The sequence below is a fragment of the Uloborus diversus genome, chromosome 5 (genome assembly GCF_026930045.1).
Source record: "Uloborus diversus isolate 005 chromosome 5, Udiv.v.3.1, whole genome shotgun sequence".
Taxonomy (NCBI): Eukaryota; Metazoa; Arthropoda; class Arachnida; order Araneae; family Uloboridae; genus Uloborus; species Uloborus diversus.
Genome location: NC_072735.1, coordinates 138404794 through 138426607, shown reverse-complemented (window position 1 = coordinate 138426607; position 21814 = coordinate 138404794). Strand labels below are relative to the sequence as shown.

The window sequence follows — 21814 nt, the reverse complement described above, 5'->3', positions numbered from 1 at the left end:
GCATAATAAAATGAAATACAATAAAGTAAAATGCAAAAAAAAATGTAATTTAAAACGAACAAGAGATTTTATCACACAAGAAGTAACTTTGCCTTAACTGTTGGTAATCATGGAAATTAAAAAATCTGAAACTTCACCATTCTTGGGTTTCGTTGTCTTTTTTACTTTTCTTCAAAAAACGCTGAGTTTTCCAGCTTTTTTTACCCCAAGACAATTTTTTTGCTTTGTCCATATACTTACGCTACAATATGCCACAAGTACCCTACATTTTCCCTAAGAGAAGAAAAAAAACCACATTTCTGTTAAAAAACCCAGCTTTAGTTGGGTTTTTTTGGGTTTTATTTAAAAAACCCTGGTTTTTGCCAACCCTGATGCATAGGCATAATATTTACAGATTTTGAAAGTTATTAAGTTTCTATGCGCCAGACAAATTTTTACTCCTTTCGAAATTTGATTATGCATAGCTGCTTTGGTAACACTATAATTTGTCTACTTCTGCAATTCGATAACTTCAACATTAATAACTGTTGGTGGTTATTTATAATCATGTTTTTGCATTTTTTGTTGAAGACTACCACTTGCATTCTTTTGCGACAGAATTTGTTTAATTTTTTTTCAAATTTGCAGTTTGTAAAAATATTAATGAAATGTTTAGTTTTGTGTTAGATTTCAGTAATCAAAGAGCTTTACTATTCTGGCAGTCTGCAACAAAATTTAATTTTTCCTTGCAACAAAAACTGCTCTAAATCCAACTCATTACACTTTGTGGAGATTTTATTTGAAAAATAAATACTTTAGTAAGACTTACAGGAATGATAAAATTGACAATAAACAATATCACTATTAATGCTTCTCAGCTCATTGGCATAGGATGATAGGAATATTTATCTCGATTTCGTGAACATAGTTTCCATGCAGAAAGCAGAATTATTACAACTGCAATGACGGCCAAAACAATGATGACAACTAAAGAAAAGAAAAAAGAGAGTTAAAATACATGTATGTACAAGTTAAAGCTTAAGTTGTATTTGTTAACCCAAAATTAATGATCAGTCTGTGAGCAAAACATTAAGTACAGTGCTGTAAATACAATATGCAGCAATAATAATTAAGTCCATCAATTTAAAAATAATACTTTGTTTGGTAACAATAATAGTTATAACTGAAGAATTTAGATGATTCGTGCTTTGCAGCTGATCATATTGTGGTTAGTGTTCAGAAAGCACTTACACGTCAGGCAGCTCGCCAAGAAGAGGAAGGAGTGGCCGCTGACCAATTAAACTTCTGCTTTTTGTGGAGTTTTTCTTTGTTCATCATGACGTTATTTTTGGCTACCTTAATCTTTTTAAGGATAAAATTAGCCAATCTTCATTAGCTAATCACAAAGATGAAAATTATATTTGCACTTGTCTTCTGAAAAACCTCGTGTTGCATGAGAATAGCTTGTGTTAACTCTGAGATACATACTAGTGATAAATTCGTATAAGATAAATCCTAGTGTAGTGAGAGTCCACTGTATATATATACTCATTTTTCAAATACAATACACAATTACTAAAATATTGACAATTTCACAAAAGAAAGTACAGCAGATCCTTGTTTTACGCAGGGTCACATTCTACGGAAATGCCGCGTAAATCAAAACCACGTAAATTGAGACTTAATAGCAGCGTTAAAAAAGGGTTATGTTCCATAGATTAAAAGTACTTCGTTCTAGTGATGACTAATTATATAATAAGTTTAATGCGTACTTATATCAATACATATGCACAACATGCATAAAGAACACATTTATTTCGTGTTTATAAAAAGGAGATGGTTATGCTAGTCTCTTGGCAGTCATTAATTGTTGTTCCCTGCAGTTATTTGTGGGGCATTAACGCATCCATGATCACTTAAGAAATTTTCAATGTGACTGCTCTTGGTTGGTCACCAATGTCAGTAGCCTTGTTGGTTTTGTCCTTTATTGTCACTCCTAAAAACTTCTTCCAGTTACTTCTGAATTGTGTGAGTTTCATAACTTTACTCCCAGAAAGAGCTCTGGAACCTCTGTTTGCATTACCGCCTTCGCGTAAAATAAAATGCTGGTGTCAAATTACCGGGTATACTGCCGTTTGCAGGTAAAGGGCAGTAACTACAAATTTTTCATTTTTTTGCATTTTTGTCATCTATTGTACGTTATCTTTATTGTACAAGCTCGCTTTTTGGTTTCCGCTGAAAAAAAGGCGCGAAAAAGACGTTTAATTTCAACATTTCCCTACTTTTTGCATTGAATCCGAAACGCGTTTCTTCAAATATCTCGAAAACTCATTTCTGCAGATACTGCTGTTTACCTGCACAAGGCAGTATAATCAAAACCACATGAAACGAGGGTCTACTGTACTTGTAAGTATTGCTGGAATAAAAATTTGTTTGTGTTTTGTCTCACACTATGCAAAAATATTCTCCCTTACTTTTTAAAACTTGCTTACCTAAAACTGAAAATCACTTATAAGCGCAAGTTAATTTGTATGGCAATTAAACTATACAATAGAACTGAATCATTTCAAAAACAATTTTTCCAACGATAATATATTGTTTTATGAACGATAAATTTTTTTGGGGGAACAAAAAGCAAAGTGAAATAAATGTGTAGTTTGAATGAATTTCTCATTTTAGTTTTCATCATTAAAGATAAGAAAAAATATGCAAAAAGTAACAGCTTAAGACAGCAGTTCCCAACCCATGGGCTGCGAACAGCGTGTTACTGGGCCGTGGACACTCGTAGAGAATATGAAACATCAAAATAAATCTTGGAGTCTTAATTTCTGTTTTTTTCTGTGAAAATTCACTAATTAGATGTACTGTCACTCTCACTAAAGAGCCCTGGCTCATAGCCAATAAGGAACTAAGACCAAGATTTATCTTATTTCTTAGAAACCTTCCCCTGTAACTGAAGATGAAATCTAATGAATCAGAAACTCCTTTAAAGAAAAATTGCCAAAGAAACCAGTACGTATTAGTTTCAAGTTAAAAATGCTCCTTTGTTGAACTGGCATGACTAACCAGTGAGTTGAGGGACTATTGGACAACCTACCTATTTGAATGAGACTTTTCCAATTTTTTTTTAATAATGTAGAAATGCATTGAATGTTGCAAGTTATTTGAGGCTAAAACTATCCAGTTTCAATCCAGATATCAACTCCCTCGCAGAAGAAAAACAGCGTCAAAAATCTAATGCAGCTTTAACTTTGATGACTTTTATACTTAAGGACAATTTTATGAGCAGATCCACCCCCTTCCCTCGCCCCAGAAAGTAAATTTTTGTCTGTGCAAATAATATATAGTAGTTAGTGGGCCCCAATGGTGTTTTCTACAAAACTGGTGGGCCGCACAACTAAATAGGTTGGGAATCGTTGGCTTAAGACTTAACTTTCATCGTCTAAATCTTAAATTTAAGCTAAAAAATGCTAATTGGATTGCCAAGTTTGATTTCATTGTTTTTAGTAACATTTGCATATAAATAATTATGAATAGGATGCTAAAGCAAAAGCTAAATATTTTGCCTGTAAAAAAGAGAAGGCAGTAGTCAACTTTCTAATTTAAAGGAAGAAAAATTTCATTCCATACATTTTCCAGTCCTGATGAACTTTCAAAATGAAAATCTGAATTTTACAAATTATACATACAAGATATAAAATGTAGTAATCTCCCCCCCCCCTTTGGTAATGATTTATTTCAGTCATATAAATTGAACATTTATGCAATGAGAACATTTCCATTCTAAACTGCCATTTCCTAAATCCAAAAATTTCCACTTGAAAATAGATTTAAAACTAAAATAAGCTAATAAATTTGAAATAATATAAATATATTTTCCCAAATTAAAAGACTTTTTAGTATGCAAAAATGAGCTGGAACATGGCCGTGCCAAATTTGGAAAACTTCAAATCCTGAAATAAATGAAGAAAAAAACAAAAATTAAAGATCGATAAAAATGCGAAATTATGAATCCATCCTGAAATCTCCCCTTCAACATGCTGTTGCAAGATTTGATAGCCATAACCCCCATCACAACACAAAATTAAGATTTCTTCAAGAGAATAAATGCTATGCTGCTTTATTGCAAATAACTTAGTAATAGGTTTTTAATTAAACTATATCAAATCAATAAAATTATTTCGACATAATTTTAAAAAAACATCAAAGAAATTGAAATTTTTCCATGGCAGACCTTCGTCCAGGAGATCCCATAGCTCCTGGAGCCTTGAAATTTTGTACAAAATTACTTCCAGTCCCGAGGTTTTAATATTAAATCATAATAAGGAGTAAAAAATAAATACAGTCATCTCTCGCTACTTTGCGCTTCGATTTTCGTGGTTTCACTACATCACGGTTTTTTCTGTTTTTTTTCTTCCAATTATGGCAATGAGCCTTTTTTATGTTCTCGTGTAAACTTTTCTTACAAGAGAATTACAAATTATGTCTTTTAAGTTAGGTAAACTCTTCTTAGGGACTGTGTGCTAGTTGAGAGAGTAGTGGTTTAAAATCGCTGAAGAAAGTTTATCTCAATTTAACCTTAAACGCCAACTGCAAAATATAAATCACTGTATTATTACTAGAGGATAAATACATCTCTAATGGTGTTCAACAACGTACTAGCTTTTTAAGCTGTATGCATAATACCTTTGATGAGGATAAATGTAGACGAAGAAAGGGGACACATACCGTCACTAACTGGAAATTAATTCATTATTGAACAAGTTAAAGTTGAGCTATTTTCACAGGTTAGTAGTAGTGCGTAAGAACTGCATGTGTGTGTACTTTATTTCCCCATAATTAATGTGATATTGATTCCGTCTAATATATCTCGTTTTCTCACATTTTGTGCAATATATTAAGAAATACAAATGTAATGTTGGATAAGGGTGCTGTTTCACGTTTAGGGGGCTCTAACTATGTTAAAAACCTATTTAAATTGTCGTCAGTAAGTTTTATGCCCTCTAATTAGGAAAATATTCAGTTTATAAATACAGAATCCTACTTTGCGGAAATTCAGTTATCGCGGTGAAGTCTGGAACGAATTAACTGCAATAAATGAGGGTTAACTGTATTGTAAATAAAAAATATTAGTGTAATCTTTACTAATAATAAAGCTGAAAGTCTCTCTGTCTGTCAGGGTCTCTGTGACGTGCATAGCACCTAGACCATTCTGCCGATTTTCATGAAATTTGGCACAAAGTTAGTTTGTAGCATGGGGTGTGCACCTCGAAGCGATTTTTCGAAAACTCGATGTGGTTCTTTTTCTATTCCAATTTTAAGAACAAAATTATCATAAAATGGACGAGTAAATTACGAAATTATCATAACGTGGAACCGTAACATGGGCACAAGCCAGTTGGCAAGAAAATTCACCATACATTATTAGTAAATATACAGGCAAACCAAAAGACCTTTTAATTTTCTATTACGGGCAAAGCCGTATGGGTGCCACTAGTTGGGACATAAAATGGTAACTTCACCAAGTTTCGTTTTTTTTTTTCCTCTAGAACAGCGGTTCCCAACCTTTTTGAATGCACGACCTACCAGTTTTGTAGAAAACTTGATTGAGGCTCACTAACTACTATACATGACTTGCACAGCCGAAATTTACTTTCTACGAGGGGAGGGCACCTGTTCATAACTGTCCTTAAGTGTAAATAATATACAGTATTAAGACTGTAATGCATTAAAACAAAAGTTCTGGAGATGTTACTCCCCTTATGTTGCAGCACAAAAATAAATACACTGTACAAGAACAATTTTCAAAATAAATTTAAGGAAGAAAATAATTTGATTGCATTCACTTAGCCAAAATAGCTGTAAGGAAAACTCAAAAACAAGTCACCAAAGTTAAAGCACCATGGAATTTTTTGGCGTTGTTTTTCCTCTACGAGGGAGTTGATATCTGGATTGAAACTGGATTTAGTCTCAAATAATTTGCAACATTCAATGCATTTCTATGTTACTTTTCTTTTGAACTACAATGAAAAGTCTCATTCAAATAGGTAAGTTGCCAAAAAGCCCCTCAAGTGCCTCAATTTGCTAGTTAGTCATGCCAGTTCAGCAAATGAGGAGCATTTTTAGTGTGTAGCTTGGAGCTAATACTAGTTTCTTTGGCAATTTTCATTAAAGACAGTTCTGAATTATTAGATTTCATCTCTTTAATTATAAGGGAAGGTTCCTAAGAAATATGAAAAATCTTAATCCTAAAGTTCCTTATTGGCGATGAGCCAGGGAGAGTTTGAGTGACTGTATATCTAATAAGTGAATTTTCGCAAAACAAAAAAAAAAAAAAAAAAAAAAGGCAATTGATATTCCAAGATTTATTTTGGTTCAGATTCTCAACCAGTTTCCCCGATCCAGTAACCCCCAAGTGGGCCGCGGCCCATGGGTTGGAAACCGCTGCTCTAGGAGATAAAAATAAAAACCAAAAATCTTTTTTTTTTGCATAAATTTTGAGGTTATGTGAAAAAAGTGCAAATACAAAAGTTGTAGATCTTTTTTATGATTGAAAACTTTGTCACTTAACTTTTTTCGATAGGAATCATAGTTTATTTTCTCACTTTTTAATAGGTTTCATCCTGTTCTTTTTTTAAAAACATTTTAACATTTTTAAAGGCTTTAACAGTAGCCTATAAAGGGGAAAATAAATCAAAAAATGTCTCACTGGCTTTGAATTCAACTATTGAAGGGGTTCACCACAGCAGCGGGTTTTAGAATGGGATCCGGGCACCATCCAAAGGGATAAATTAACTATTTCACTTATTTTTAATTGACTTGTCTATAACGTGAAGAAATCTTTCAGTCATTTTAAAATAAAGTAAAGCATATTTGAATAAAAGCATTTTTGTTTGCCTAAGAAGTAATACTGGAGTCAGAGGTCAGAGCAGTAAATTCCAGGGAACGTAATATCAGGATCCATACATTACTTCTCCTTTGCTGGAATCAATAATTAACATTTTCAAACAAATGTGTAATCGTACATACCTAGAAGAGTCGTTTCGATCCAGGAAGCTATTTGCGAAATAATGGATTTTTTTAGCATATAAGAAATGAAAAATAAAAGAAATCACATGGTAGTTTCTAAGAAAAACCATAATATTAATGGAAACTGCATATAGTATCAAACAGTTATCTCAACAGTATCATGGTTTTATGAACAAATCAGCAACTATTTTGAAATAATTACTGAATTCTTCAATAAAATTTATATGTTATTAAGCTGTGATTTTCTCAATAACATAATACTTTTCAATTGAAATACAAATGAATTTTTTAAACTCATATTAGGTATGGGTTTATTTAATAACCTTGCCTTCGTTGTATAATTATTAGGACAATGTGCCTAATTAAAACCGCTCATTTTATAACACCTCAATGAAATTATATATAGTTTTGTATTTCACTTGAAACATTTAATATACTTTGTGTCCACATTCAAAGTATATTAGTGCATAATATTTGTGAACTTCAGAAATAATTGGCTTTAAGACATTCTTCAATGAAAACTTTGCTATAAAGCAGAGTTTCCCAAACTGGTCCGCGATCCTCCGGGGATCCGCGAGTCCATGCCAGAGGTTCTGAGGTGCTATCGAGCTAAAACGTCAAATATAATTGAGATTGAAGGAAGAGTAACGATATTTTAATTCAAAAAGAAAACTCATTTATGAGGAAGAAAAAAGTTCTTGCTTAAGAAAACGTAGGGCGCAGCAGACTCCCCCCCCCGCTTCCCCCCTCGGAACTAAACACACTACACATTAATTTTGTTGTACATGATGAAGTTCATATTGTTACAAAACCATATTAAGTGAGCAAAGGCACATTTTCACAGCTGGGATATTATACTTTAAAAAAATAAACAATAGTGAGCCTAGGGTTTTGGCTCCCTATAATAGGGAAGTTGCAACCTATTAAATGTTCTTATTTTGAATATTGGATATTGTTAATTGACCCTCGAAACTAAAAAATTCACCATCGCCGTATTTTAAAACACCGTGATTGATTGTTAATGAATTTTTAAAAATCCACGCGCAAAAGTACGCTCTTCTGAAACGTCACTAGCTTACGTCACAGGGCACTAATAGGTAGCCTTACGCCGAAGATATCTTGTTTTCGCTACGGAATATTTCCGAGAGGATGAGAGGTTTAATGTTCCAGAAACGCGAGGAGTTAAATGCGAGGAGGTAAGCCTTACGTTTCGTCTTCGAAGCCAAATGCACGTCCTTCGGCTTCTCCCGCGACGGAAGAGCGCATGTCACTTCCTGTGCCATTTGACGTCACAAGCGCTTGAGCTTTAAAAATTAATTTAAAAAAAACTACTTATCATATCGCAAAACTTTTTTCACCTATGATGTTCATACGTGTTACTCTATCATATAAAAATAAAATTGAAAAATCGAAAACTTCCCTATTGAGGCAAACTTGAGCAGGCAGCACTGCGAAGGCTACACAGATCTTAATCACAGCATTACAACACTACCAGGGTAGGTTTTCCCGAACCATAATTAATAATTAAAATCCTAATACGTCATAAAAATACAGCTCATGAAAAATTAACACTTAAACTAGGCTAATAGTTCACCAACTTCAGAAGTTCATTTTTATTAGTAAACTTGTTGCAGAAATTTGGTGAAAACATTTTTATTTCAAATATACTTCCGTAACTCAAAATAATAATGTAAGAAATGAAAACCAGACAAGTCTTCTCTGAAAAAGATACCGGACAATGAATAAATAAATTTAAAGGAAAGAAAGTGAAAAAATATATTAGAAAAAATAGATTTAACTGTGTCGAATATTTTTTTTAATTTTTTGCACAGGGGGGGGGGGACTCAAAGTTTGTAATTTTTCCAGAAGTGGTCCGCGGAAGTCTGAAGTTTGGGAACCTCTGCTATAAAGCATTGTATGAGGGGGGGAGTTCAATATCTGGGACCCCTCCAAACAATAGTTCTGTATCCACCCCTGGTTAAAACTACAAGAAGTGTACCAAAGGGCGATTGAGAGACAACCGTTCAGAATCCTTTGTTTTAAGACAGTCTGCCGTTAGTAATCAAGTATTTTGTATACAAAAGACTGTTTTGTCACTTTTTATTGCATTTTTCCTGTGGCAACCCTGAACTAACTTTAACCGTATTAGAAAAAAAGAGCATTACTGAACTCTAAATCTGTAACCTTTTACAGTGGAGGATAAGAACAAGGGTGTGAGGTGTGTATAGTAATTCTTCAGTAATTGCATTCAGCAAAAGGCCCCCACAAGATGTGAACAAGAAAAAAATCGTGAGATAGAATCCATGTCAATTCAACAAGGGGTGTAACTTGATGATCTACGATTTTTTTGAATGTAACATATGTTAAAATTCATAAAAAAATTCCTGGGCCGAGATACAGGCTGCCAAACATGGCGGTCACTTGGGACTTCCGTCAAAATCTTTAAAGTACATTATCTCAGGAACGGTAGAATATATTTTCTTGTTAAAAAAAATGTGCAACATTTTGAAACGTGTGCTTTAATTTTTTTTCCACAGTCTTTTAAAAAAAAATAAGCTTAAAATATTTTTTTAAATTTTTCTTAAAAATGCTAATTTCAAAAAAATTTTATTTTTAATAGTTTATTAGTACCACTGAGCACAACGTTCCCTGAAAAGGAGAGCTTCCACTTTTTCGTCTAACAGATTTTAGAGGCACTTGAAAAAATGAGGGTTTTTAATGAAGTTTTATGTAAAGGCAGACCTAAAAATTAAAAAAAAAATTTGCAGCAAGTGGCCAAAAAACACTTTTAATTCAGTCATAAAGCGAAATTTTCATTTTGAGTCGCTATTTTATTCAGAATATTGAATTTAGTGAGCACAAGATGGCATTGCGCTTAACGATTCCTTTGGCGCTACGCTGAAAGGTTGCGTGAGGAAATGCAGCGAATCGGCTGGAGGCCGCGTTCTTGTTTTCATAAAAAATGAAGCTCCTGGATAAAGTGGAGACTCAAAATGAAAATTTCGCTATATAACACAATTAAGTGGTTTCTGGCCACTTGCTGCAAAAAAAAATTTTGAATTTTCACGTCTGCCTTTGCGTAAAAGTTCATTAAAAACACTCATTTTTTCAAATGCCTCTAAAATCTGTTAAACGAAAAACTGGAAGCTCTCCTTTTCAGGGAATCTAGTGCTCAGTGGCACTAATAAACTATAAAAAATGAAAATTTTTGAGATTGGCATTTGGGAAAACAAATTTTAAACTTTTTTTTTTCAAAAGACTGTGGGAAAAAAATTAAAGCACATATTTCAAAATGTTGCATATTTTTGTAAACAAGAATATATACTCTTTCAAATAAAACAAACTGCAACAAAATATGTTCTACCATTCCTGAGATAATGTACTTTAAAGATTTTGACGAAAATCCCAAGTGAGAAATCATGACAGGACAGTCATCTTTAGCGGCCTGTATCTCGGCCCAGGAATCTTTTTGGGCAAAACAAAAAAAAAAAAAAAAAAAACAGATTTCTTAATTTTTTTATGATTTTTAACACATGTTAAATTCAAAAAAAATCCGAGACCATCAAGTTACACCCCTTGTTGAATTGACATGGATTCTACCATGAGCAAAGCAGAGCGCAGAGGTTCTCAAACTAGGTGCTGTGGCACCCTGAGGAGCAGTGGTAAGAAGCGAGGGGTGCTGCAAAGTGTCCATAATATCAATGTATGTATGTTGGTTTGCCAAATAAGGTCATACAGACCGATAAGACCCTTCCCCCGTTTTTTGATGTAGCATACTAAAAATTCACTAGATCGCGACTTGATCATCTTCAGAAAGCCTAATTGATGATAAAATGTTATGAACAAGCAGTTAATAACCAGGCTATAGTTATTACAGATGAATGATCATGTAAAATGCCTGATTTTCTTTTAATGTAATTTTTGTTTCAACATAATTCAGTGTAAGTTACTAATAAAAAAAAATTGCATATTATTCTTGTTGCCAAATTCATGTAGTCGGCAAGTTCACAAAGATAAGTGTCCCTGTGTACTGTCTTTTTTCCCTGTCAGTTAATAACCTATAAAAGTAGATTATTGGCTGTTAAGGCTGTGGTTAGCTTTCTTAGCACTCCGGTGTTTTTATGATACAACACCGGACTATCGGGTGTTGGATATGATTATGTCCTGCATATGCCACACATATATGCACAACTTGTGCGCATGAGTGACAATAAAAACCGATTTATCAGCTGCGCCAAATATGGCGATTGATCTATCTCCTTTCCATGAAAGTAAACATGGACTTTTTGATTATATTTTTTGACCCATGTTCTCAAAGAGACCAAATCACTTTTCGTTGCAAAAATTGCTGGAAAACACAATTGAAACTTAAATTTTCACTTGGTTTTATTTTTTCTTAGTTTCTGTGAATCCTCTAATGCAAAAGCTGGATAAATTCAATCATAAGGGAACAAGATATTAGGTTTTGAACCTTAGGGGAGCCTTGAACTTACACTTATAACTCAAATAATAGAAATGAACTAGGGTGCCGTGAGTAAATTTTAATTCTGCAAAGGGTGCCGCGAGTCAAAAAAAATTTGAGAACTCCTGGCATCGAGTATTATGAGAGACGGTGGCCGTCAAAGGTGGAAGTGACAATAAAGGACATAATTTTTATGAACTATGTAAAATCCCCTTTTTTTTGGGGGGGGGGGATTTGTTAATATTGTCAGCAATTAGTTTTTCGCAAAATGAAAAAAACATGTAGTTATGGATCTTATAATCAATATGCAAATAATTACTTTTAGTTTATAAGCATTGTTGAGTTTCATCCATCCATAAAATAATGCCTTTGAGCCTACAGGTTCAACATTCTATTGAACAGTTTTATTGTTGTTTCCTTTTTGGCTGTCATTGTACTCTACTTTTCAGAAAAATTTCGCCTTTACACAAAACTGATTTCCCCATTGTAAATAGTTCAGTTTTATAGCAAACAATTTTATTTTTTTCTTATTTAAACATCAAATGTTTCTTCAGTCTAATAAAGTTTTTACTTCTGCTCATTTAATATTGATTCAAACAGTAATAGAGGAGAGGGGTTGAAATGGTTTTTTTTATAAACTCGTTAGTTTTTTCTTTTTTTTTGAATGAAGTTCACTTTTTACAGAGAAAAAATCAACTGTTTTATAATAAGTTTTAGAAAAATTGTGAATTGTTTCTTGAAACTGATAGACAATGATTCCCTGTGCAGAAAATATTTTCAATTTGTCACATGCATGAAAGTACAAGATTTAGTAAAAGTGAAGTATTTTATTTATTTGTTTGTTTTTAATACACAGACGTAAACACAGCATTTACAAGTTGAAAACATTTAAGTATATAATGAAACTTAATCACATGTTGCCGAAAAAGATGTTAATAAACTAAACTCCATTCTTCTTAACTTCTTCTCTTGCTAATATCACTTCAAGCTAGTTTCAACAATTTCCATATCATACATAAGACAACCCCCACCCCCCCTCCCTCTATGAATATACCCTCCACCCCCCTCTAGCTCTATGAAAAGATTGCTTGAATTACATTCTTTGCAATACTCTCATTTTCAATGCTAAACATCTTCAACTAATTCAACACACACAAACAAGTAGAAACATAATACTTTTCACTTTGTTTTAAAATAAAATGCTTTTACTTTTCATTAGTTCATAAAACATGAACTTAAGGAACGTAATTTGATTTCAGTTGCCCATTTTGTTCAGCAAACATTTTTAAGCGATGCAAAGGCAATTGATGCTAGGATAAAATAATACCTGCAATATTGCATGCCTTTCTTGTAGATTAATATTAAATAATTTCACTTTCAAACAGTACAGAACTTTCAATATGTTGATTGAATGCATCTCATTTTTCAAGAATCATGTTTCTGAAATCTCAAATCATAAATTAAGCAGCTTTACAGATTTTATTAACTTAACAGAAAGCCTTCTAAATATTTTTAACACAAATTTACAGCCATGAAGAAATTTTGTAGATCATTAAGAAATTAGAATGAATGGTAAGAATCTTGTGGAATATTCAATATGATGTTTATTTCTCAATAATGTCTATTAACTGTCCTCAACTAACTTCCAAACTGAAATTTTAAGAACATACTAACAACTACAAAAGCTTATCTGTAAAAATCAAATTATATTACTTAAGTTATGTAACACTTGATTACAAAGAAATGGTTTGAGACAATAAAATTACTTGAAAATCATACAAATGCCACATAAAACTTTTCCTTTTTTCCCAAACCATAATTATATTATGTGGCAAAGATGAAAAATTTCAAATCAAATAGCAAAATTTAAATTTAGTTTCCCATTTTTCATTGCTTTCACATATTTAAAATCACAGCTGATAGGATCATTTTTAAAACCTTACATAGGTTTATATCAAGCATCTTATAAATCAAGAATGTTCAGAAAAAAAGTTGAATTGATTTGAAGAAAATTTTGAGCTCTATATTGAATTTCTTCTTTGTAAGTTAGCAGGAAAAGCATAAAAGTAAAAGAAAATTCAACTGCATCAACATTTCCTTTGTTTCACGAGAAAGAGGTGGAAATCACAGGGTTGCTGAGGATTATCTGTAGACAAGTGTCTTCAATTTTCTTTCTTTCAAGAGAAGGAAGTGGTGACCACAAGTTTACTATATTTGTTTGATCGCCAGTTTTCAATCCTTTCTACAAACTCCTTTTGAACAAGCTAAGAGAGATCATCTCAGCAGGAGTTAAATATCTTTTTCTGCAATCGAAGGAAAGGCAACACGTAAGTTAGAATGCTGAAATAGGAATTTGTCATCTAACTATGTAGGAGTCAAATGGTATTCAGTGTGTTTAAGAGAAACACTCAAACAGTTCTTAATCGATGGTTTTAGTTTTAAAAGATTTCAACTGCATGCTTTTGATATATTTCTCAAAAAAATTAAGATTTTTTTAATATGTGGTTTATTTGTGGTTGGTGTGTCCTTGATAAACTACTACAGAAAGATTGACGCCATTGCCTCGAAAGGTTGGACGTTTTTTATTAACAGATAAGGCGGCACAAGAAAGATTTACAGCACATAGAGAGGAAATAACACCCAGGGCACGGCAGGAATCCACCAGCATATGAAGCGAAGCTTCTACCATAGAGCCACGGAGGCCCCGGTTTTATTTGTAACAGCCAAATATTAAATTTGAAACTAGTTCCTTCTTTTTGGAAAATATATCTTTTAATTTATATTCTGTATCTTTGTGATTGCAAACTATTTCTTTGATTTGTTGCAGCGAATAAATGAAAGCTTATCCAATATAGGTATTTCATCTATTATACATACTCAAAACTGTCAATAAAGTAAGTGTTAATGTTTTTCTAAGATATGTATTAGACTGTCCCAAAGTTGAGTGGGGAATTTTTTTTTGGAATTTCAATACGATACCATGGATAATTGTGACATTTGATGTAAAGAACTGTCTTGCAAAATTTTAAACCATTTGAAGAGTATTAAGTGACAGCTCAACACCCTTAAAAGTTTTAAAAACCAAATTTATTGAGAAATATTTTTGTTTCTCTAAGTTTTATGAAATTTAAACCAGACAAAAACATTTTCTCTTATACTTTTCTTTTAATAATGAGCAATAATTAAAATTTTAAATATTCTTTTTGCTGAAATCACTTTTTAAAAAAATTTAACAGAAATTCCACGAATTTCATCAGTTCATCACCAAATTCATCAGTTTGATTTCCACCATTTGAAAAATGAGTTGACACTGTTCTTTATCATTATTAAGTTGCAAATTGAAATCTCTTGCTAATTTAACTGTTCACTCAGCACAAAGCACCATCATTTACTGCCTTCAATGCCGAGACTACTTCCTTAACTTGGGTGTGATCATTTCTTTTAGTCAGGTATGAACATCAGCTTGTAAAAAATTAGCATAAAATTTCATTACAGTAAACAAGTTCTGAGTCGATTCTGTAACAAAATCCAACAATGGTGCACTCTGAAAAGATTTAATATCTTTGATTTCTAGTCTTTTAAAATCCTTTCCAGATTTTGGTCGCTGTAAAGCTTTAACAATGGCAGCTTTTTTCCTTGGAGGCACAAGATCTGAGGAAAAAACCTAATCCAACTTAACCACACTTAAATACCAAAAGTTGTCTTTTAAATTTTTTAACTACTATAAGAGTCACTTCACTATTACTTTCTTAATAGTTCTGGTGTTTGTAGAAGATGTAAGTCATTATGTGGTTAATTGTAACTACTGGGGGCATTGAGCCAAATTTTTACGTAGATTGTTGTCATAAGCAGACATTCTTTTTAATGCTTGGATCTCATACGATGCTAGCTTGAATTCCTTGCAAAAGTGCTAAATCTTCAAGTAGTAAACGCCTTTTGCCATCCATCTTTCCTGGTGATAAGCACTAGGTGAACTGAATGTGCTACAAAGAATGTGATCAGCCTCACTAAGAGCAATCAGTGAAAACATTAAAAACTCTCACGACTAAGTTGGATTTCCATTTTTAGTTGTTGCCTAAGGAAGTGTACAACATGATTTTGATTATTTTATAATCACTGCTTTTCATTTTCTACTAAAAGATAACCAGAAATGTGTTTATCAATTGATTCATAGTTTTCCCGGCTTATAAAAAGGCAAAAGTCTTTTAATTGAGCAAAAATGGCAATTTGTGGTCCTGAGGATGGATAGAATAAATCAAACATACTAGTTGATAGGATTTCTAGTATGTGATGCTTAAATCCCCCCAAAAAGAGATGCTTTTGAAACTCATTCTGAATTTAAAAATTTAACTATAAGTTAAAATGAAACTTAAGTATAAAAATTAAAAAATAATTAAAACTTAATCAAAAACTAAAAGAATGTAAGCTTTAGTTTGTGTACAAAATGCTAACACGTAATTTTAGCTTTATAGCTACAGTAAGTCGAGAACAAAACGACAATGTTCTGCTACATACGGTGACAGTTAAAATTAAGAGGTTCAGAGTTTTGAAAATACTAAAGTTAACTAGAACCGATTGCTTTTAATGTGAAAAACATTATGTTTTAAACTTTATTATGCTTTAGATGAACAAATTAATGAACAACGAAAATACAGTAGGCTCTCTGTTTAACGACTTTCAAGGGACCACAAAAAATCGTCTTTAAGTAGAAAGCGTTCTTAAATAGAATGCTTTTAACACTATAGTGGACCATGAAAAGCCATCGTTAAATAGAGAAAGTTGTTAAATAGAGCGTCATTAAACATAGAGCCAACTGTATTTTTCTGTTAAATATTTATTGCATCATGCACATTTTGTGTCAAAAAAGGGGCAAAAAAACTATTTTACATGTTCATGAGAGGTCTGTTAATCTTAAAATATTTGGTTAAAATTTTTACCACACCTTTAAAATGTCATTTGGCACAACTTTAGCAGGTATGCATATTGATTTTAGAAAAAACTTTTTTTGGGACAGTCTAATATGTATGAGTTAAAAGTAATAATTTCTTGTAAAAACTATTAAGACAAATGGCAGGTTGAATTTACTTAAACACAATAATGACAATGGTAAAAATTATGCACAATGTCAAAAAAAAAACAGACTTATCCTTGCAGTCAAATTTCAAAAGAACAACCTCTTATTCCTCATTTGACTAGCTAATATAAATTCAATCTTTATGTAAAATGCTCATGAAAGAAGAGCTTCAGGTGCATCCTTAAACTTGCTTTGCATGCTGGAATAGTTCATATGAGGCAGTGAGAAGCAAAGGCATGTAAGTGGCAAAATTTAAAATTTGGAGATAACCAGTACACATGGTAGGTGAATCTCTCCTCTGTTTTAGGGCAAGGAATGGTACTGGTAGTTGCTGCAATACAGTATGATTTAGAAAAAAAATGTCAATTAAAGCCTACATAGGATGGTATGTTTAAACGAAACGCGATTTACTCAAAACTTGACAATGTCCACTTACATCCCTTTGCTTCTCACTGCCTCATATGAAGTTAGTTAAACAGTCAACCCTTGTTAGTTGTGGTTAATCTGTTCCAGCGTCTACAGCAATAAGTAAATTTCTTTGACATAGGTTTCTTTGCTTACAAAGCAAATGTTTTCCTAAAGAGTGGAAAACTTATTTATGCCCTTTTAAATGGGTTTTTTTTTTAAAAAATACTTAGAGCCCGATAGACAAGAAATAACATTTTTTTGCCACCATTACTCATATTATCCAATATATTACACAAAATGTGAAAAAAAATCCTATAAGACATTATTAAGTCACATTTCACATTGTTAGTATTGTGCATTCGACTTCTCACACACTCAGTTCTTACACACTATCACTAATCTTCAAAACAGTATAACGTTTCTGATGATGAAATAAGTGCAAATTGAGTGTCAATATTACCCCCACTGGCCTCCGTATTATTTCTCTGCTTAAGGAAATGCTTATGGCTTGAAAAACAAAAGTTGAACAGCATTTACAAATACATTTATCCTCTTTCAATAAAACAGCGACATATGCTAACCCAATGCGGTTTTGTGGTTGAAAGCAGATTGCAATAAAAAATACTGCGATAGAGCAAAGCAGCGATAGTCAAAAGCCTGAAGTGGCAAAAGATGACAGTAGTTCAGTCCTCCCTACTCATATGATTATTACCTTGACGTTGCTGAAACTTGCTTAAGATTCTATACTTTTAATCCCAATCAGAAAACACACTTACATACCATAAGAGTAAAGTAAAATGGTAAGCAACCAAGACAGCAGTAGGAAAATATTTTAAACATGGTATTAACATTTTCTGAAAGAGTAAATTGCTATAATACTGAATACCTCTTTTTCAAGATCTCACTGTACACATTAATTTTTGACGAATTACACAAGTTTCTGGCAATAGGCAACATTCATTGGTTGGATAAAACTTCAAAGAACTCTATAAGTAGCAGTTCTTTGCCAATTTAGGGTTTGAAAAGCAAATTAAACAAATCTGAACCTTAAAGCCAGGCTAACATAAGTCACATAATCGCTACTTACAAGAGAGGAAAAACAGTTGCTTGGTGCATACAAAGGATTTGATTTGTGCTCTTTTAACACTGGTAACTGATGACAAAGGATTTTTTAGGATAATGTTTGTATGGGTCAATGCAGAATTGGATTCTTGCACTAATAAAAGGAAAATTGCATTTTTTTTTTGACCTAACTTAGTCTAGCTCTGAGGTACAGAAATAACCCCAACAAAATTTATGAAAACTCCATACATTTTGTTGGACTGATTACTTAATAGATCAGCTGAAATTCATGCCATCTAGAAAACAATACAATAATGTGGGGAAAAAAAGTAAAATTTTGGTTCAGAAAACACCTAAATAGAACTTTTGTAGCAGGTTTTGTTTGTTGCTATTCTAAACCATTAGTGCATGATAGCATGAGTGTGATCCCTGAGAATGTAAAAACCTCATAAGCTTGCTTCTAATTACAACGTGAAGTACAAAGTACAGTCGAACCTCCATATATCGAACTTCCACATATCAAAATTTTCTTTATATCAAAATCCCAGCAAATTTCTATGTTCATTACATAGAAAAATTGTTTCTGTATATCAAAAAAGTCCCTATATATCGAAATTTTTTCGAGACATTCGTATATTTTTTTTTCCCACGTTAGGCTGTTTGTCTCATGAAAAATGAAGGTTAAAGAGTTAGAGGAGAAAACTGCGTTCACTAAAGGTTGCTACGGAACTCATAAGAAATCTGGGGTTGAAAGGTGTGTAGTTAAGGCGTTGTTCCGTTCTGAAGTTCTTAAATTCCCTCAAGTTTATTTCAAATCTTTGCTGTAACCAGTAACACTGTAAAATCAGTTTTAAATTATTCCTTTTGTTTGTTGATTATCATTTCTAGTCTTCTTAGCTTCAGTAAAAATCATTCAAGTTAAGTAGATTGATTTTTTACTTTTCTCTCGATCACATAGTTAAAACGAAAATCCCCTAATGTTGCGATCATGTTGAATTGCCGAAGAATATGAATATGTATGTTTGGCGTAAAAATGCAATTTCTGTTAATTATTTAATCATCAACTTTCATTTAATCCGATACTCGTATAAATTATAAATTGGGTTTCATACACGAAAATTAGCTTTTATTTTAATGTTTTAGGATACTTTTATGATAAAGTAAGATCGTTTCCATGTATCGAAATTTCTATATATCGAATTTTTTTCCAGCAATTTGCTACTTCGATATATGGAGGTCCGACTGTATATGTAATAAAATGTATACAAAAAAGTATAAGAATTCTTTAAAAACAATTAAATGAATCACAATATAAACCTGAGATTAAACTAATCTTTTTTCGGATAAATTTTGTATGAAAGAAAACCTTTTAAATAAAAAATGTTTTCGTTACTTTAGAGTCAAAATATAAAATCTATAGGGTCAGGTTGGGTGGAATGGGTATAAAAACATGTATTTTTGAAATGATTATTAAAGTATTCAAATTTGATTTTCAAGAATTGAAAAACCTTAACTGAGTTTTTACATTTCAACAATACACTTCACATATCCATAGTTATTATTAAAGAAATAATTTTATTATTTATTAAAAAAATTATTATTTCAAAGTGTTTTTATACCCATTTCACCCCATGGGGTGGAGAGAAATGGGTAGTAGTGTTTTAAATTAAATTTCAGAGTGAAAACATGAATTTACTTTTTCACAAAAATAAATTAGTATAAGGGTAAAAATCTATTAGTCTGTAATTTCACTGCAATTAAAGGACTTAGATCTGTTCTTCTTCAATCTTCATTTTCACTTTATCGGGGAAGGTGAAAAAAATTCCTATCAAAGACTTCTTAAGAAGTTTTACGACATAAGCACAAGTATATAAAGGTTCTAGAACTGGAGCAATAAAATACTTTTTGAATTTCTTAACACTGTATTCAACTAGCACTCAATCTTCTGTAGATATTGTACTTCAACATGAGCTTAGTGGAATGGTAGTTTGATCAGACTGGTTTTCAATTTATTTAGTCAGCTCTGGTGTTGTCTAGTGGTTGCATGGTGGTAGGCAAATGATAATTTTATTATCGATAGCATGGTGTACAGTTTCATAGGTCAGCTGGCTTGCATGTCTTTTCAGATGCTTTGCGAAAAGTTTGAACCATTCTTTAAAGAATGGTGTCTTCCATCCAACCAGATTTAGTGCAACTATAAGCAACTCCATAACATAAGGATTTCAGAATATAAAACTTTTGATAAAATGAACAACTTACTTCAGAGAATAACTTTTAATGAGAAAAAATGTTAATTCGACAGTCTATGTCATTGAGCCTAATATTCTCCCATTCCCCCCTGGCAGAAAGCTGCCGACACGGCAACATTGTCGCAGAATGAGAGAGAGTTTGTGCAGAAAGATTTTGCACTAAGGAGGGAAAAAAGGGATAGGGGAAAAAAAAGATCAGCAATAAAATCATTCTGCAGAACAATACCAAAGGATAGCTGTTTCATGGTAAAAAATGTAACTGGACTATGAATTAAGGAAAAGGCCTGATTTCCTACGAAAAATAAAATAATTGCGACATTTACAAAAAAAAAAAACTTTGGCGAGCGCCAAATTGAGCAATCATTGATGACTGTGGTAGTCTACAACATCGGAGATCGGGAGGTATGGCATGGATAGAAACAGCGCCAATAGAAACCAGTTCCAACCAGAACTTCTCACCACGTCGAGCGATTTTAAAGCAACCCTGTGTTGATCAAAGAAGAGTGGCTGGTAACGAACATGTTTGTGTTTGTTTGTATGAAAGACTTATGATGACTTGCTTTTTTCCACCTCTGTTGAAAAATTAATTTAAGCCCTTAAAAAATTGCTTATTTGCGGTGTCGCAAGTTGCAGCAACAAAAAACAGATGGATTACTTGATAAATTGTGTTCTATTTTGGACTGACCAATAGTTATTCAGATAGGGGTGCTTACATGAATGAAAATCTTTCCTCTTTGGAGAAGTTAGATTTTTTTTTCTGAATGCATACTCTAATTAAATTCTTTTTTCTTCGTATGGAAAGGGAACTTTTGTTTGCTCCAGTAATTGATTTAAATTCTTTTTTTCACATGAGGGAGAGGGCAGGGGTGGGTGCCCACCTGAGGGGGCGGGGGTCATGGCGCAGACTGAGACATTAAAATTTGTAAGGAGGGGGGGGGGAGGGGAGTCGTTTTGAGGGGTATTTTTTTCATTGGGAAGGGGAGTCTCCGCGATATTGAAGGGGGTTTGCCCTTGCCCTTGGGAGGGGGCAATCCCAGGTTGTGGGATTTCTTTTTTGCTTTAGTATTTTAATAAAATCCTATTTTTATGGTTGGGGTGGTTGAATTTTCAATTTGTTCCGACTAAAATGTGTTTTTTAATTAAATTTATTTTCCTTTTGGGGAGAGGGGGATACTTTGTTTATAATCTTGTGCATTGCATATATTAATTTTTTTATGGGAGGGTGCCCTTTATTTATTCTTTTTTTCCTCCAAATCACATGCATGTTTTTTTTTTTTTTCAAACTGTAATGCAAATTTTAATTAAATTCATTTTTCTTTTGGAGGGAGGGGGATACTTTGTTTCAGTTGCACAAAATGCATATTTTAATTTCGTTTTTTTTATGGGAGGAGGAGGGGTGATCTTTATTTATTTTTTCAAATCACATGCATGTTTTAGGTTTTTTGGGGGGGGGGGAGAGGGTGCACAAAACTGTAATGAATATTTTAATTAAAAATTATTTTTTCTTCGGATCTTATTTCTTTGAGTATTGAATAGATGTTGCATCTGTAT

The 21814-nt window shown here is 32.6% G+C and overlaps 1 protein-coding gene across 2 annotated transcripts in view; it reads right to left on the bottom strand.

Moving 5' to 3' along the window:
• Positions 1-756: 756 nt before the first annotated feature.
• LOC129222191 (prostatic acid phosphatase-like) overlaps positions 757-21814 on the bottom strand; it is an 82137-nt gene continuing 61079 nt past the window's right edge. Inside the window, exons 10-11 of one of the 2 annotated variants that reach the window (XM_054856661.1) lie at positions 7009-7035; positions 757-966 (exon numbers count right to left, since the gene is read on the bottom strand). In XM_054856661.1, the coding sequence (XP_054712636.1) occupies positions 854-966; positions 7009-7035 (140 nt within the window). In that variant the 3' untranslated portion in view covers positions 757-853. The remainder of the gene's footprint in view (positions 967-7008; positions 7036-21814) is intronic. The other variant, XM_054856662.1, reaches the window with a different exon arrangement.